The following is a 15,852-nucleotide window of genomic DNA, read 5'->3' on the forward strand; positions in this document are numbered from 1 at the left end:
GAACGATGAGTCCATCCCCACACATTGCAATTAACACCTACTCCACCAACAGGCAGGAGGCGGCAATGGGGAAATCTTCAAATCAGCATTTCAAAACCACGCCACAACAAAGGCATCAAAGTGCATGCATTGTTTAATGCCTGAGTGCTCTCATGGCCTAAACTCTTCAGTATGTCTTCCCAAACAGCCTCATTTCCACTCTTACCAAAGTGGAACAGAGGATGAACTCATCACTGACCAGATGAGGAGGCAGGAAGAAGGAGGCAAAAACACGAATGGGAGGTTTAGGTGAAACCCTCACTGCAATTTACTCTCAACATGCTCAAGCAAATATTTCTCACCAAGTCATGTGTGTGGGTTTCTTTTGTTCATTGTTGTTTTTGCCTTTCTACATTTTCTTCTCTGTGTTCGTTCATCAAATATCATCAGATTTTATTTTTCTTATTATAAAAGGCAAATCATATTGGATGTTCTATCAGTCTCTGATAGGTGATCTATCTGAATCAGTGCAGCACTGATGCACTGCAAAACAACGACCAGACTCATTTGATTTGCAGAACAAGCTGCAGTTGAACGGCTCTTGCACGCTAATCATTCATAGCTCTGGGTTTTGATCACTTAATCCACTGTCAGCAAATGACTTCACCATCGCTGGCATGACATCATGTTTATGTAACTTTTGTAATCACTTGTTTTGCAACTATTAACTATCAAGCTTGTCATTAAACCCAGATTAAGTGCCAGTGAACTGCAATCAATTCATTCCTAAGATTGTTTATACAGTGCATTCCTCTGGTTCCCTGGAAAAAGCTGTGCTTCTTCCATTCTTATTTAATCTAAATTCAACATTATGAAATTCACTGTCATAGAAAAGTGTAGAAAAGTCAGAACCTAATGCACAGACCATTTCACAAGTGCAATATTTCTGCTGTGGTCATCAAGAGACTGCACAACATTTCAGCTGTGCTTGCAACACAACAGTTATTATATCAGTCTTTTTTTTCTGAGGTCACACTTAGTGCAACGTCTCAGCTATGGCATATTTACTGAGGGACTCCAGGAGGTCACATCACTGGTTACAAGTCTTAGCAGAGTCGGCAGTGAGACAGGTCTGAAACTCAATCCCTCACTGACAGAGGGTGAGAAATTATATTGAGGTTGTAGATCAGAGGGCGGACAGTGGCCTTGACCTCCTCAGTTGGAGTCATGCCCTCCCACTTGACCTCTCTGAGAAACTCCCATACACTTCATGTCTTCAGGGAATTACACAAGCATAGAGATGGGCCCTAAGCAAACCTTCATAAGCACTTTCAGAGGCTGAGAAGAACAAGATTCAGAAGCAATAACCCTCCTGGATACTGAACTATAATCTAGAGAAAAAATTGTCATCCAGAAACCATGGGCCTTTAAACAATCTGTATTTACATTCATTTCATATGTGCAATAGTGCACTAACTTTTAATGTCAGGAGCAACAAAAGCACTGCCAACCAGTCTGTGGACACAGAATCAAAGTGTTTCCATAAATATGGATGTGATTCAGAGATTCTGATATGAGGTATTTCCTTTAAAGTTTGCAACCACAAAAAAGGGAGTGACCATTTGGAAGCCGGAAGGAAGGAAAGAACAAGAGCGAACAAGTGATGACTTGGCCTTTTGTAGCATAGAGCGAGCCAAGCATCCTCTTGCAGAACAGGGGGAGGGGTGATGTGGAGCTGGAGCCACAGCCCTGTATGTACAGGGATGCAGATCCCTTCCCTTCAAGAGCTGGTGTGCCAGCGCTGTGCTTTGAATTTGATACAAGCAGCAGCAGACAGCCAGAGGAGGGGAGTGAAGGGAGGGAGTTGATACAGAGGAATGTGCAGAGGTTGAAGGGAAGGTGTTCAGAAGAGTTGTGCAGGACCTTCAGCCTCTCCGCCAGCCTTTGACAAGAATGAAATATCATCCATACCTTTGAGGAAAATATGAGAGGCAATTCTCCATCCTTTGATCTACATGAACACAATTGGTCTGTGAGGAGCTTGAAGATGACCAGGGTCAAATCACCTTTACGTCCTATTTCACTCGGTTTCTTTTGAGAGGCACATTTAAAAAAGGTGTCATTATATCCCTTTGTGAAGCGCAAACCCTTTATGAAACTTGGGCACACCTTTGAGCTGGGGCCATGAACACGTCTTAATCCGTCTGGACCATTATTCTACTTGACACCTTAATCTGCCACAAGAGAAACACTAGCGCTAAGAATATACAGTGTTCAGCCCCAGCGGCAGTGCAGAGACAAAGCCAGTCTGAGTCCTCAACCTGTTTATCCAGTCTCCACTAATGCCCTGTTTTCACAGGTGAGAAAAAAAAACCAAATCCCACAGGAAGTCTTAATTATGCCACCTAGAAAAGGACCAACCTTGAAGCTTGGCAGGTGTGCTAGATACCCCATCGCCGGCTCAAGATAAAACCAGTCGCCTGCGGTGCTCGGCCACTATGCCAAGCCTGAGAACACTGTGTCATTATCTGTTCTGAACACAGAGAAGTACAATAACAAAAGGTGGTGACTGACAGTTTTCTCCACATCATTGAAAAAGTTTCATAAAGTTTAATCTCAGCTAACAGAACCCCCACGACATGACTGACACGGTCTCCAGCTACCAGGCAGAAAAACTTTACCCCAGCAGGATATAACCAAGCCCCGTCTTACTGCTGGTTTTAACATGTGGAATCATTTATAGCTCCACCGTGTTTGCCCATATTCTGTTTTTAATGGCTGCTCTGATTCTGTAGCTCTGGCCATTTCATGTAAAGCTGGAAAAGAACAATTGTATTTCCATAAATAAAAATAAAACACACTGGAAGGAGATGCTGCACCAGTGGAGAGAGAGAGTGATTCACAGTATCTAGATAATTTGGCTGGTATTTTCCAGTCTGGTGAAGAGGGATTCGATAGGGTGGGAGGAGGGGGGGGGGTAACAGATGCATCAACATGCCCATGAAAGACAAGACGGACAGACAACACTAGGTCCTCAGTCTTTTTGAGAGGCGATCTCAGTTTCAGCGGAGGCGAGGCACTGACAGAGCGGGTAACCCGACTCAGGAGGCCGTTCCACAGGTGGAACCCTGACCGGAGAGGGAACACCACGCTCTCAACACAACATATCCCTCTTCCTGCAGATGCTAAAAGCGAGCGGTGATGCCACGCCAGGAATCCCAAACACCCTTTGCCCTGTGCATTTACTGCCGCTCCTGTGCCCAGGGAAGAGAAACGAGTAGGAGAGGGAAGACGGACAGCAGTGCAGCAGGAGAGCAGGCCCTCAAAGATGAGTTCGACTATATTTAGATGCCACTCTGTCACCTTCACTTTTCCCTGCCCACGATAATCCTCTGGAGATGTGTAAGAACCTTGTTACCTACTAACACTTCTGCACCTGTGCACTGCAGTTTATCCGGCAACCACTGGCCAGATGTTGGAGAAAGAGAATCCAAGCTTCCGCCTTTATCAAACATTAGGACCACCCAGGCAGCCTACGATACACTTTACAACCTTGCAGCCATATGGCATGAGAATGAAGTAGAGCAAGGTGCCAAGTGGCTATATTCTGTAACACTCAAACACAATGACTCGATTCATGGGCCATCATAAGGGACGGCTTGTGTGCGTTTAACAACCATGGGAAGGAAAGGATAAAAGATATTTGAGGAGCCACATAAGCATCAGAGCTGGGTGGGAAGCAGACGGCGCTAACCGTTGGCTGACACAGCGATGGGATGACACTCTGACCGCAATTTTATTTGAAGGGGAGTAACTGGCACCACCAGAGATGGATCGTTGTTAGATTCAGGTGCCAACATACATATCACACGTCCGTCCCACGCATACAACACACCTGACAGGGAGCGAGAGAATAGAAGCAGGACTGTGTTCTGTCATACTGCGCACATAGCTGACAGGTTAACTGCTAAAAGCTTTATGGAGACGACAGTGCAACACTTTAATGCAACCGTGAAATTTTCACATGACATAAAATTTTAATAGCTGATGTTCAGCAATTGGTCAATATGTCTATTGTTAAATAATGCTCTTCATATTGCATCATTTTTATCATTGTTTTTATTTGTATATTTATGTTATTCTTATTTTTTATATTTATGTTATTCTTATTTTTTATATTTGATGCGAACCTCTTTCACTTTCTATCTTTCTTGCACTGACTACTCTGCTGCTGTTATGCTGTGAATTTCTGTGGGGCCAATAAAGGCGTTATCTTATCTGTTGTTATTACTCATCAGGATATATTTTGATAATCGATTAATCTTATTATTATTATTTGTCAAGCAGGAGTGTTCAGTTTCAGTTTCTAAGTCATAAGGAGTAATTGTTATTCCTTCTCTGAAATACTTGAATTTAAACCAAGAGAATTAAAGCGCTGTTAAAGATCAAACAAGCAGATAATCTATACTGCTAATCAACTGTGAAAATAGCCTGTAATAGCTATGCTGTAAAATGTGTTGAAATAAAAATTAAAATAAAATAAAAACGCATTTAAAACCCTATTAAACTGATTAACCTTTTTACCAGCAAGCAACATAGAGAACATGTGTTAATTTGTCTTTGTGAAATAACGTCCACACAGATCTTTTGAATTCCACCAGACCTAATGTGAAGAGTGGTGTTACTTTTTTTCCACTTCAGCTGTCACAATCATCTTCATTGCTTCATTGAATCCACTGGTGTGGAAATAAAATGTAATCATGGTTCCATCAGTCATCCATGGTTAAGGTTACAGGGGCACATGCACAGGCAGATAATCGATGTCTGATTCCTGACCTGTCAATCTGAGGTTACGTGACAGTCTAACGATTGCCTCTGACCAGATAATCATCCCGTGCCTCTGGTTTGGATGAGCGCTGCGGCCAGCCACCAATCACATCTCATTTTAACAACAATTTGCGTCATTTTGATTGAACTGCAATGAAAAATAGCATGTGCAATTGTGTGCTCATTTAGCTTTGTCGCTGCTGAGAGGCATGCACTCTGTTTTCAAAGGACTAAAAGCTGAATTCATGTCAAAATCCCCGATTATTGGTTTTCAGCTAAGGGATAAAGCAACGTGTTGTTTTCTAGACAATTAAACTAATACGCAATTCAAGGCATGAGGTTTATATTGTTTTACAGTGGTGTATGGATTTGAATGTGACACAATCTCCACTCTATGATATAAACACACACACCTCCACATGTCAGGCAAAAAAAGGCCTCATGTGCACCACAGTCCGACTGCACCGCGGTGTCCTTTTACTTCGTACTTTTACTCCTCTATCAACTCTGTGTTGTGCTTTATGCAGTTAAGGACGGCTTTTTGCCATAACAGGACCTCACAATTAAGTGACGCTCTTGACAGCTGGATCACAGCAAAGTGCAAGTTGTGTCGGACCAAGCTGCGTTTGCACTTAAACCACCATCACCGCCCCGCCGACTGTGTTCAATGGTTAACCACAGTGCTACAAATGACTGCTGTGTGCCTGCTGAGGGAGAAGAGAGTTTTTACACTAAATATAACCTGGCTTTGCTGCCGTGGAGACAAGCTGAGGTCTGGGACCAGGCCAAAGTAATAGTGGTTTTCAGTCATTACTTTGCTGCCATGGGGATATATGGACTCAGCCTGTCCTCACAAACAGTAATTAGCCAAACATCAGCAGCGCCGCACGACTGCTGGGACAGTGGTTTTGTGGCTTTTGCATGTGGTTCAACAACAACGCTGCAACATTACGCTGAGGCCGATGGTGCGCCAACGTGCTCGAAGTATCCCTACAAATAAGATTAGCGAGAGCAAACAGCAGAGCTATCAGTGACGATAACAGCGCCTTGCATTGCATTGAACCTGGACGTAGGATTTGCAGAAGAAACCACATCATAGCTGCTTATTCACAAAGTCAACACTGAGTTAACACTTTGCTGTCATAGTTAATCAGGTCAGTGATAAGAGGGTAAGGTAGCTCTGAGCGCTAACGTCTACCTGTGGAGTGCAGAGAAGAAAGTGACCATTGGAATGTATTGTGTGAGCAGCAGTAATAAGAGTTTAAACATTTACCAGCAGAAGTGACAGGGTGTTGGTGCAGGGGCGAGCCCAGAGATGAACTGATAGCAAACAGTAGATTGATCAAAACAAATACTTCGCTGGACGGAAACACTGCTGAGCTCATCTGACGTCATTCTCATAACCAAAATAACACAAACAGAACTTCAGAAGCAGAACGACTCCACCACACAGACAGGAATCAACCCCAACAGTGAGTTTTCTAACGGTCCACGCTGCCTCCCACCCACACAAACACACTCGGCGACACATATACGCTCACACCCGATATAGACTAAAGACTTTGCTGAGGAGTATAAATAGGAGCCTGCTGTTAGCTGCTCACAGGAGGGCGTGCAGATGAGAAATATTTGGAATAACGACGAGCCAGAGCCGCGTCCTCTCACCGCCACCTGCACTGCCAGCGGTGAGGAGTGTGTGCGTGTGTGTTGTGTTGTGGCAAAGCTGACCCACATTCTGGTGTCGTCCCTGTGGATTTGGCCTGGTGTGTGCTCAGAGAGAGGAGGAGGAGGAGGAGGAGGTGGGCGGGGGGTGTTATGCTGTAATCCTTATGATGTTATGGTATTTAAAGGACTTTTCCTTTGTACTCCCAGACTATAATTCCACTGCTGCTGTTGCCAGAGCAGCAGCCGTTTCAGATTTCATTAACACCGACAAAGAAAAAGGTGAGAGGAGCACTGTGTTAATTCTCACATGCTCTTTGTGACACGACTCCGCCCTCAGCTGTGGTTTACGTCTCTGTGGAAGTGAAAATTTACAGTCATGGAGATTCTTGACCCTGTGCCTGTGTTTACTCTGGACCAGTGTTTACCTGTTGTCTGTTTATCTATGCAGTCTGAGAAGTGGTCTTGTTTAAAGATCTCTAAAGATACCACTGAAGGGTCTAAGTCACCAGTTACATCTTCCATGTAAACAACTGCATCTATAGCAAGGACAGCGAATTGCATTGAGCTGGAAAGTGTTGATTTGTGATGAATTGAAGGGAACAAAGTCAAGGCATCTCAGATGAGGCTCATGTACGGTATAAGGCCTGAAACTGTTGAGCCATAAGCATGGATTTAGATTTGGATCTGCTTAATGCATGAACTCAGATATGTCATAGAGGGAATGTGGGCCAACAGCAATAACGTTACACTCTTTGCAAAACAGGGCATGGCCAAAACATCCCCCGGAGAGCTCCATCCATTCAGAAAATGTAATGTTTTCTGTACTTTGTGATCTAAAAAAAAAAAAAAAGAAAAAAAAAAGCTGCACATATAAATCAGCTGACCTCTTAATGGATTTATGGCACAAAGGCACTTGCATGACTCGGGAGTCTCACGGAGAGGCGATGCTCTCACACGATCCTTTCACATGGTAATTCGGTATTTTCACTTCAGAGATGGACAGCTTTACAATTTAACCATGGTAGCTTCAAATTGAATGATGGCTTCACTATACCACAGCTCCATGTCTATAAATAAAGAAGTCACTGTATAAAACACTTGCATGAGTCCGAGATGCAACAATGCTAAAAAAAAAAAAAAGTTTGTCAGGTTGTGGTTATTACAATAATTTCCTGAGAGTTCTCAAAATAAAAAGCTAAAATCACTGTAGAGGATGATGTTAAAAGAGTGCCAATATAACTTTGAATGACAGCAAATGATATGTTCCATATGCATATGAGAGGAAGGTTACGGTCAACTTACTGCTCATCAGTGCAAAGCTTCAGGAGACATTCAAGACATTTAAACCCAGTATGTGTACGTTATTCGTACATTTTGATTGCACGCCAACTTTTCCGTCTCAGCCATCTTTCCATCTTAGCCAATTAACTGTAGAGATATTCCTGATTCTGTTCTGAATGTTCAGTCTTTGCGCTGAGATTTTGGTTTTTCAAGCTCAAAATAAAAGTTGACACCCAAACAGATGGATAAAAACCCACCTACAGTGTGTGTGTGTTAACTCTGAACTAGCAGCGGCTCCAGGTGAGTAATTGATATGACTCTTGTCTTGGCAACTGCAGACTTGTCTCAAGTAACATTAAAATATCAATTTATTATCTGAGGCAGACTGAGGCACACTTGCTTCGCTCCCGCTCCTCATTCTACAAACTACTCCCTTTGCTCATCTGACATTGATTACTGTTACTATTTGTTGGCTAAACGGAGTCTGACTTTTTTCTTCTCGCTAACTCTGCCCTTTCTCCTCAGCTTACTCCCACAGAGGATGTGATAAGCCTGAACAAAGTCTACGTCCAAGGTTTATCCCTCAGACTTTACAAACTCTAATCTTGCTGAAATGTGTTCAAGTGGATCCGGCTCTCCGCTCAGACTGTTATGAGAGCATGGTGGCTTTTTTTTTTTTCTTTTCCAGTATCACAGAAGGTGTTGTCGCTGTCATAAAAGCTGTGCCAAAGCCAAAGCAAAGCAATTAGGTCCCATGATTTACTCTGCCTGCTTTAATAGGGAAGTGAGGGCCTCCCAGATGGAGGTCATGGTTCTTAACCTCGCTCCTCAGCTACCAAGTTAATCAGTTTGAAACATGTGTTTAGTTCAGCACTGAGTGAGACCTTCAGCTTTATGGCTGCAATTTGAGTTTTTTTCACAGTGTGACGCGTTGCCATAATGATCAATTATTATAAAGAAGGAACTGATAATTAACACATTCTTTCCCTCAGTCTCACATTAAGGAACCCGAAGATTGCCCACACTTGTCGTAGCATTGTGTTCCATTAAAGTTGCTGCTGAGAGGCAAACTGGCTCTCCCAGACAGCTCAAGCAAAAAAACTTAACACATCACGATGCATCAGGGGAAGTGCAGCCGGCTTGCCAAGGTAAAGACTACATGGGCCTCTCAAAAAGCAATTAAGGGAGAGAGAGTCATAATATTGAATGGAGAGGGGGGTGCATTCCTCTGAGAGAGGCAGCAGCAGCAGACTGTGAAATTCATATTGACTAGAGAGGCAAACACACACAGGTAAGCAGGAGAGCCGAGCTTTTTCCACCCTGCTTGGCAGCTATAGAATAGAGCCTGTAGTCGGCTGCTTTCAAACGTATTTTGGGTGAGGTCAGTCATCCAAAGATGCACCAATATAAGAGCCGGTCCGCAGAAAACCTTACAAACGCAGACACACACACATTAAAAAAAAAAAAAAATACACAGTTCTAAAAACAACACAGCCTTTGTGTCGAGAATGGGCTAAAATGATATTTGAAGAATAAAAAAACTGCTGCGCTCTGTGTGTGCACTCACTGATGTGTTAAATCCCACTTGATTAAAGCAGGAAAACGCCTTCAACAATGAACTGTGCCAGTCCACTTAATTAAGTCAACTTGTACGAGGGAGCGCTGGGAAATGGAAAGCAAAGCAAACAGGGGCGCTGCTGCTGCTCGCTCCCTCGGCTTTTCTCTGGATGCTAATCAAAGGCTTGATCTCCGAGCAGGACAGGCCTCGGGGACGTCGCTCTGCTTGGCTGATCCTGGCAATTTGCTCTTGATAATACCCTCTCTCTCTCTCTCTCTCTTTCTCCCTCTCTCTCTCTCTCTCTCTCTGTCTCTCTGCACCCCTCAGAACCCGGCAACCCATCTCACCTAATCTGCAACGCTGCTGAAACGCACAAACACAGCTCCCCTGAAGTACATGCCTGCCTCACCAGGGAATAATCACATAATGGCTATGGAGTTATTACATGCTCCTTATTATCCCGTCTCCCTTTGTGCCTCCAATTTAGGGATTCCATAATAAAGATGATTGAAGATAAAGACGCTGCATTTGATTAACGAAAACAATAATCATGTATAGTGTTTCTAAGTGTGTATGAACAAGACATACATCTTCAATTTGTGCATTTGCTCAGTCATTGTTTGCGTTTTTTTAATTGTTTGCACAGTATAGGCCAGTGGAAGCATCTGGTGATTATTACAATGCCTGGAGGTCTGAGGAGGGGATGGGGAGGGTGGGGTTGGGGTTGGGGGGGGTTGGGGTGTGCAGCGAAAGAGAAGTGCATGATTTGTTTGTGGTCTGCTCTGCGGTGTAACACGAGAGTCTGGTGATGCTCTAAGTTCTTCCTCTGCAAAAACCTTGAGCAGTTATCAAAGCCACAATTGCTCCAATTACACGTTTGTCACATCGTCAGTCATTCACAGAGCAAACATGTGGCTGAGTTTAAGGAACCGGCAGAATATGACAAATCTGAGATGTTACAACACCAGTTGCTAAAACCAGGAATCGGGAGGCAGACGGGAAAAGGTGGTGGCGTCCTACCTTTAAAGGAGATGAAGACGCGAGGTGCAGCCAAGGGGTCATTGTTCACTGCAGGGTTCCCCAGAGCGAAGCCGGACAGCGCCAGGAGGGCGTGGACCATCCACAGCAGCATGGTCGACCAACCTCCAGTAGCTCACAAAGACTGATTTTCTCTCTCTCTCTCTCTCTTTTTTTTTTTTTTTAGCTCTGCAGAGACAAAAAGAAACATGTGAGAAGATGCTTTTCCAACGTAACCCTGCAGAAAAAAAAAAAATCAGCCACAGTGTGTCTGTTTTTATTTATTCATTTATGTGAAGTGTCAAATCAGCGGCTCCCAGGGGCCCCATCACCACCAGGTTTTGGTGAGGCAGCACTGCGGTGTGTGGAGCGATTACACCCAGACCTTTGGAAGAGTCACAAAAGTGATGAGTCCTGATGCAGGGCAGCCAAGCTTTTAGGAGATGTGCACACACTTGCATTTGGGAAAAATTACGTTTGTTTTTCAGAGTGTGACAAAACTGATGGAAACCTCACGCCGACTCCAGTGAGAGCAGCTTTTCTTCTGCTTCCCTCAGCACACCCAAAACACATTCCTACTCCATGACACCATACGTGTGTGCGCTGCTCTGTAATTATCGCTTCACCTAATGCCAGGTCAGACCACGTCCTCACACGCCAGGGATCGGCATAATCAGAAATAAAATATTACCCTCTTGCCAAAAAGGTTTTACAAATGATGACAAACGCTAACAGGGGCCATTCAACAAGTCCTGCTCTGTTAGTTAATGAATGATCGATACCAGGGAGCCACCACAATGATCCACACATGCATCACAGATCAGTAGAGACACTTGTCTAATGGGTCACCTCTTGCCCTCAGTCTCTCTCCATCAAATCCACTCCCGGTGCTTTTAATTATCTCCACCTTGCTACCGCTTCCTGATCTAACTTTCTCTTTTTATTCCCAGATCTTAGTGACTGACTGAACATTTACGGTGGAATCACTCTGCAAATTTTCTCTTTCTCTCATCTCTACTACAGGCACTGGACCTTTGGACCGGGTTGTCTCCATCAAACGGCACTTTTCTGAGACGTCGGTGGTGCCAAAGAGTCCTGAGCTCGCTCGGCTGGACTGGATTTATGGTCATAAGCAGCTGTTTAAACCTCGCCTGTTTACTGACAATTTGTTAACCATCCAGCTGTTTATTCTGAGACAGAGGCCAAGTCCTTCACACAAGCAAATGAAATCAAACAAGACTGGGGGGGATTGTAAAAGACTTTAACTAAAATTATCCTAAAGAGCTCAACATATTATGTTGTAAAATGAATGCATACGTTTACAAGAGGATGTTTCATGAAAACATCTGAGTCTATGTCACTGCTTCAAACAGCTCTTTTAATCTTAGGAGACTGTTTCTTCCAGCCTCTGATGCTCTCACTGATTCTTCTTTATTGTTTGTTTTTGCATAAATTCAGTGTTAAGTTGCAGCACAACTCTCCTCTTGAACCCTGCTGCTGTATCCATAGGACAACAAAGGATGCACTCTGATTGTTTTTCACATTTCACAACAATTGAGACTAATAAAAAGCCTCCTCCTGTGCTGTGAAAGCTGAATATATGAGCACTATGAAACTTTTCAGAAGCCTGTAATTTTTGGTCGGTACATGTTCTTTCAAATGAAGAAAAGAAAATGAATGCAAGAATGTTCAGTGTTGCTGAAACACAACATAGACTCAAGTGTGTGTGTGTGTAACAGCCTGGCAGTCTTGGCCGCACATGGACGACAGAACTGTAAACAGTCTGGTGCGGTATTAGAGCGCACGGTAAACTGAATAGCAATTAAATAAATAGCAATAAAGGTTCGCATAGAAATGAAGGCTGTGTTCTATCAGACATTAGATTTATGATTCATGTAAATTCTGCATTTACATATCTAGAGAATAAGATAAAGCAGGGACCGGGGCACGTTGGATATAATCATATAAGAAATTATAATAAAATATCTCGCTGATGCAAACAGGTAAGATTTTCCTTCAGTAATAATAAAGCAGATTTAAATAGAAAACAACAAGTAAAAACAGCAGCAACACAGCCAGGCTTACCTTGCTCTTACTGATCTCCGAATATAACTTCAGATCCAACCTTGTAAGTCATTGAACAAACCAATTCCAACAGATCACTTTCGCCTCCAAGTTGAAATCAATAGAAACAATAGAAAATCCCGGTGCGGCTTCTGCCCGTGGACAGTCCCTGTTCAGGAGAGCGCTCAGTCTACCTGCGCACGCTGCGCGGTTGGTTATTGGCCCCGGAGTGAGTTGTCAGTGTGGTGGAAGAAACTGAGGGGGGAAAGGAGCAAAAAATGTTTCTCTAGTTCAATCTAGTGCGAGACCGCGAGGCGAGGAGCGGTTGTGGTCGCGCGACCACGATCAACATCTCGTGGGAAAAAAAATCAGTTGGAAACAAAGTCCCTGTGGTGTGGAGGCGTCCAGGCATGCGGCGTGTGCTCCTCAGGAAAGTTAGGCGCTCCTGACTGGAGGGAGGCAGGGCGCTAGCAGGTGGATGCACAGGCCTATTTGCCATAAACACACCCACAGGGCGGGCAGCGCCGAGCCGAGCCGCCCATCAGCCAGACAGGGGAGACATGATTTACTACTGTCTATAGCCACACTGTACCATACAGATAGGCCTGCCGTGTCTATACTGTCAGGGAGCCACATTTTTCTTAAGTTTAATATCTGCCCTTTTTTTCTTTCCTTAATCATAATCATTATTATCATCATCATTATCAAAAAGCATACATTTTAATATGTTTAATCACTGGTTAATAATTGAATTATTTATAAGATATATAATGCTTTCAATGTAATGCTATAAATGTTTGTAGGTTTCCCACCTTTTAAGAAGCCACCAGGTGGTGCAGAATATAAAAAGAATAGTAAGTAAAAATTCTCCAAATGTGAATTACAGATACAAAGTTCTCCTGCAACTGCCATGCCTTCTCCAAAAACTTAGGCTACTTAAAATAAATACTTCCTCCTTCAACAGCCAAGTCATAACAAACCTTACAGCTGTAAATGTTCAAATGTATCAAATGAAAAATGCCATCATCATCATATCATTTCTGAATGGTCAAATAGGAAAAGGATTTTTTCACAACCTGGCAAGCCAACTTGTTCTTATCAATTCCATATGATTGATTTATAAGGAATGAGTAAATAATTAATAAGTGCTTTTAAAAAGTGTAATTTTTCTATGGCAAATAGATAAAAACATTACCTGCAAACATTTTAAATCCATGTCCAATGCAGGCGGCTGTGTTGTTAATGTTGTATAGTTTATAAAAATTACAACCAATTTTCTTCAAGTACACAGATCAACTTAGAAATTGATTTGTGTTGGGAAATGATTTCTAATTATACATGAAGCAACAGTGGTGTTAATCTCATTGAGTAATTTCCTATTGAATATTATACCTGCAGTTTGGGTTTACACCACAGAGATAAAATTCCTATCCTAAATACGGTTATCAGTTATTATCAGTATGCTGTATACATTAATTATTAGTACATTAACAACTCATGCTTCAACGAAAGCTGATTAAAGAAGCGGGGGGAGGGGTGGGGGACGCTGCTGCTTCTATGTGAATGTATGGATCAGCTCTGGTCTAGCGCAGGTCTCTTCTTCCATCTGCAGCTGCTATAGTACGGCCGAGTGTGTCTCAAGAAGGAGGTGTTTGCTTGCCTTGGATCAGTCGACTGTATTTCCGTCCTCTATCACTGTGACAACCAGCGAGCCACCATCTGCCACCCACACATGAGGTGTGGAGGGGAATTGTTCAACAACATTTGGCTTAAATGGTGCCTATTCTTCATCTCTCAATCAACTTCAAAACAAATCTTTGTAATAAGTATTTTTTTACATGCTCACTTTTCTCACCTTATACATGTTTAACTGTGTATTATAAATGTTAAGTAACTCATATCAACTTCTAAATTCACTTGGTTAAAGTTTTACCTGAGCAAGTTTATTACAGCATTACTCTGACTTCACTCTATTGAGTATTTGACCTGCCAAGTCAATTTTAGTGACTTAGAGCACAGACAATGTAATGATTGTTGGCTCCAACTTATCAGAAATTAAAAGTCTTATCTTGGTTATGTACCCATTGATTTGAAAAAGGCTGAGAAATGTAATTCATTTGATGGTACACGAAAAACGATGATTAAAATGCCTAATTTGCTCCCCTATTCAAATACTGATTGGACGCTTCAAAGTCACGGCGTTACCGCCTGGGAAGATTTTCTAAAGCTCATTGAGAAAATTAAACATTTTCCCATTTTTAATCATATTCCATTCAGTGTTCTTTCACACCTGCATTATCTGCCCCTCATTCAATCTGGGGCTTTAAATTGCGTGCAGTGGATTCACCATTAAGTCTGTCAGGGAGTTAGGGACAAAGTTTGTAAGGTGTTCAGCTGTGTGTTCAATAGGGTCAAAAGAAGCTGTCCTCCTCACCTCTTTTTCCATATGAAGCCATGATGCTGGCTGTGTAGCCTTCACTCTGCGCCCTGACCCAGCATAAAGGTTCTTTTTTAAGTGACTTGGCAGAGGTCAAATAGAAAAGGATCACTCTAATGAGTCCAAGTTCTTCCTCCTCCTCTGGACAAGTTATCTATTCAGTGAAGACATGGAGATTTTCTGAGAGGCACTGCCTTCAGCGTCTCCAAAGCCACATCACTACACATTCCTTGCCCGGGCCAGTCGTCTGAAAGGACCGAGACAATCAGCTGTCAGCCACGACTGCGTATTAGTCTATGCATGCATATCCTCTTCTGCTTGATAGGGATCCAAGGTGACTGTGTACATTACCCAGAAGGACTTGTTGCTCCTAAGTGGGCCTGAACTGTAATATTTGTGATAAAAATCTTGGCAGTGCATGACACCAGGCTGCTGTTGACATCTATCTAAGTGGTGTATGAAGTTGCTGTAATGTTCTGCAGAGGAACCGGCATTCCAGCTGAGGTGTGACAGTGCTTTTTGTGGGGCTCGGCCTGCAGGGTATGAACGGATGCCAGGTGTTATATTAGCATTTGTGATTCTTGCACAGTTCAAGCGATCATCTGCAACGCAATCCCAGTTTCAGTGTGAAGAGAGATGTGACACATTGCACGCTCTGTAGACTTTGCTTTGTGAGTTTGAGGAAAAACATAACAGTGATGAGGATTTTCTGTTTCTGCAGATGTATAAGTGTTGGTCAAGTTAAAGAAAAATTGGCCAATAACTGATGTATTGCCCCAGAAAGCAATTACATTTAGCTAATTACCATATTACTCATTACTTTACCTGTGTTACTCACCGTATCTCCGCCCAGAGTTTCCACAGCCTCATGTCTCATCTCCTCTGTATGACAGAAAGAAACAGAAAAAAAACAGTGGTCAAAGAGGCACTGTGGTCCTTCATGGATGTAAAAGTAACAACACAAAAATGAAAAGATGACATAACAAATAAAAGGCCTGTGGTGCATGTGTTGTAAAATTGATGA

General features: G+C 42.9%; 1 protein-coding gene across 1 annotated transcript in view; it reads right to left on the bottom strand.

Moving 5' to 3' along the window:
- LOC310985873 (semaphorin-3F-like) overlaps positions 1–15,688 on the bottom strand; it is a 60,238-nt gene extending 44,550 nt beyond the window's left edge. The window contains exons 1-2 of the mRNA XM_083971538.1: positions 15,667–15,688; positions 10,331–10,516 (exon numbers count right to left, since the gene is read on the bottom strand). Coding sequence (XP_083827664.1) covers positions 10,331–10,442 — 112 coding nt within the window. The 5' untranslated portion in view covers positions 10,443–10,516; positions 15,667–15,688. The remainder of the gene's footprint in view (positions 1–10,330; positions 10,517–15,666) is intronic.
- Between the last annotated feature and the right edge of the window lie 164 nt (positions 15,689–15,852).

This window comes from Trachurus trachurus, assembly GCF_905171665.1.
Source record: "Trachurus trachurus genome assembly, chromosome: 5".
NCBI lineage: Eukaryota > Metazoa > Chordata > Actinopteri > Carangiformes > Carangidae > Trachurus > Trachurus trachurus.